Source organism: Anser cygnoides, chromosome 29 (genome assembly GCF_040182565.1).
Source record: "Anser cygnoides isolate HZ-2024a breed goose chromosome 29, Taihu_goose_T2T_genome, whole genome shotgun sequence".
Lineage (NCBI taxonomy): Eukaryota > Metazoa > Chordata > Aves > Anseriformes > Anatidae > Anser > Anser cygnoides.
In genome coordinates, this window is record NC_089901.1 from 1,344,857 (window position 1) to 1,347,633 (window position 2,777).

The following is a 2,777-nucleotide window of genomic DNA, read 5'->3' on the forward strand; positions in this document are numbered from 1 at the left end:
AAAGCCACCAGAGGGGTGATTACAATGCCTTGGGCTGGGCCTCTGGTGCTGAGCTGGGCCGGGCTTCTGGGACAGAGAGAACTTCTGTCAAGAGGGCCCTGGTGCAGAGAGACAGCTCTACCCAGGAGCAGCTCCTCTGCAGAGTGCAGCAGGGCTGAGGGCTCTGACCACAGGTGGCACAGGGAGAGGAGAGAAGGAGAGAGGGGTTGGAGGCAGTTGGGAGTGGGAGGATGCTGCGACCTGACTAGAGGAGAAATCTGCACAGCCCTTGACAAGGTAAGTCTCTGGCTGTGGGGCCATGCAGCTGCAGGTCCTGGAAGGGTCTCTTCCTGGGTCTTGTTTCTGGAAGGGCAGTGGGCAGTGGAGTAGGCTTTGAGGCTCCTGCTGGATTGCACTGTGAGGTGAGGAAGTCTGTCAGAAGCCCCTTGGAGTGCCATAACCTAGCTGCCCCCGGTCTGCCAAGATCAGAGTTTCCAAGCCTCCTCCAGACACTGCAGGATTTGCAGCTGGGATACTGGGTCACCCCTTCTCTGTCTGTGGGGCATCCTCATGGGCTGCAGGCTGCTCTCCAGCAGGACTCATCCTTCCCATGACATCCTAGTGTTATGCAGGTGCCCCAAGGAGAAGACACCTCCATTCTAATTTCATGTCCGTGCTGCTGGATGGCTGTCTCTGGGCAGCTGGAATGAGGCCTCTGCACCCCTGGCTGGGAGGGAAGAACTGAGATCCTGCTCAGGTACACCAGAGATGAGGTGAGGATTCTGTCCAGCCTCAAGTGGACTGGGGCTTTTCTGATCTCAGCTGTCTCTACATTCTTCCTGGGGAAACACACAAGTGTGGTCATTGTCCTAAGAGTTAAAGGGGTAGCTACTGGAAAATAAAGCAAAGAGTATCTACCTTGCTCTACAGTGTGGTCGTATGAGTTCTTTGCAACAGCACTGCAAAGCTCATTCATCTGGTAAGTGGACTGCACTTGCATTTCCCCAGTGTTACTGCTTTCCTTCTGCTGCACAGCAGGAAGGACTCCTCTGAAGCCCTCAGCACCCCTGCTCCCATTGCCACTCTGAGCCAGCACCAGCCACAGCTCAAGCAAGAGAGCTGCAGAAAGGTTCTCCTGAAAAGACAGAGGCTCAAGCTGCGAGTACTTGAAGGTACTTGAAGAATTGTAATAGGTTTTCCTCAGAGAAGTCTGTTCTAACTTTGTTCTGCCTTCTCCTCCTTAACAGAAAACCGTGTCCAATGTCAGAAAATGCCCAACAGCAGCTCTGTGAGCGAGTTCCTCCTGCTGGCATTCACAGACACGCGCGAGCTGCAACTCCTGCACTTCGCGCTCTTCCTGGGCATCTACCTGGCTGCCCTCCTGGGCAACGGACTCATCCTCACAGCTGTAGCCTGCGACCACCACCTCCACACCCCCATGTACTTCTTCCTGCTCAACCTTGCCCTCCTCGACCTGGGATGCATCTCCACCACTCTCCCCAAAGCCATGGCCAATTCCCTGTGGGACACAAGGGCCATCTCCTATCAAGGATGTGCTGCACAAATCCTCTTTTTAGTCTTCTTCTTTGGCACAGAGTATTCTCTTATCACCATTATGGCCTACGACCGCTACGTTGCCATCTGCAAGCCCCTGCACTATGGGAGCCTCCTGGGCAGCAGAGCTTGTGCCAAGATGGCAGCAGCTGCCTGGGGCAGTGGCTTTCTCAATGCTGTTCTGCATACAGCCAATACATTTTCAGTGCCCCTCTGCCAAGGCAATGCTGTGGACCAATTCTTCTGTGAAATCCCCCAGATCCTCAAGCTCTCCTGCTCAGATGCCTATCTCAGGGAAGTTGGAGTAGTTGTATTTAGTGTTTCTGTATTATTTGGTTGTTCTATTTTCATTGTTATTTCCTATATTCAGATCCTCAGGGTGGTTCTAAGGATCCCCTCTGAGCACCGTTTGCACAAAGCCTTTTCTACGTGCCTCCCTCACGTGGCAGTGGTCTCCCTGTTTATCAGCACTGTCATGTTTGCCTACCTGAAGCCTCTCTACATTTCTAGTCCATCCCGGGACCTGGTGGTGTCATTTCTGTACTCTGTGGTGCCTCCAGCAGTGAATCCCCTCATCTACAGCATGAGGAACCAGGAACTAAGGGATGCAGTGAGGGCACTGCTGGAATGCACAATTCTCCAACATAGTCACCTATAATAATATGCTCATTATCAGAAATCCTAGTTTTTCTCAGAAATTTTTAAGGTAATTTCTGGTTAATATTTGTCTTTATTATTAATTTCGCTATCTTTTTTTTTTTCCTGATATGTATTATATTATGCTTGTCCTGCTACTTGTTAATGGTTTACCTTCAGAACTCAGCTTGATGTATACATAAAGGCAATAAGGACATCATCATAAATGCATTGGTCTCAGCTGCTGTTTATTCCCATCTGTTCTGGAGCTGGGGAAGCAGCCCCAGCACACATGGGGGGCTCAGGGCAAAGAGCCCAAATGCCACATGGAATCACAGAATGTGGGGATTGGAAGGCACCTTGAAAGATCATCTAATTCGATCCCTCTGCCAGAGCAGGAACACATAGATCACATCACACAGGCATACGTCCAGGCGGGTTTTGAATGTCTCCAGAGAAGGAGACGCCACAATCCCCCTGGGCAGCCTGTTCCAGTGTTCTGTCATCCTCACTGTGAAAAAGTTTTGTCTCATACTTAAGCAGAACCTCCTATGTTCCAGCTTGCACCCACTGCTCCTTGTCCTATCATTAGATGTCACTGAGAAGAT

The 2,777-nt window shown here is 50.9% G+C and overlaps 1 protein-coding gene across 1 annotated transcript; it reads left to right on the plus strand.

The window, feature by feature from the left end:
* The first annotated feature begins 1,189 nt into the window (after positions 1 to 1,189).
* Positions 1,190 to 2,191, plus strand: LOC136787376 (olfactory receptor 14C36-like). Its single transcript, XM_066984555.1, has one exon. It carries the CDS (start codon positions 1,250 to 1,252, stop codon positions 2,189 to 2,191), a length of 942 nt encoding a protein of 313 aa, XP_066840656.1. The 5' UTR covers positions 1,190 to 1,249.
* The last annotated feature ends 586 nt before the right edge of the window (positions 2,192 to 2,777 follow it).

Bases quoted from the DNA above. Each gene is read 5' to 3' on its own strand.
- LOC136787376 (XM_066984555.1), top strand. From the start codon at position 1,250: ATGCCCAACAGCAGCTCTGTGAGCGAGTTCCTCCTGCTGGCATTCACA.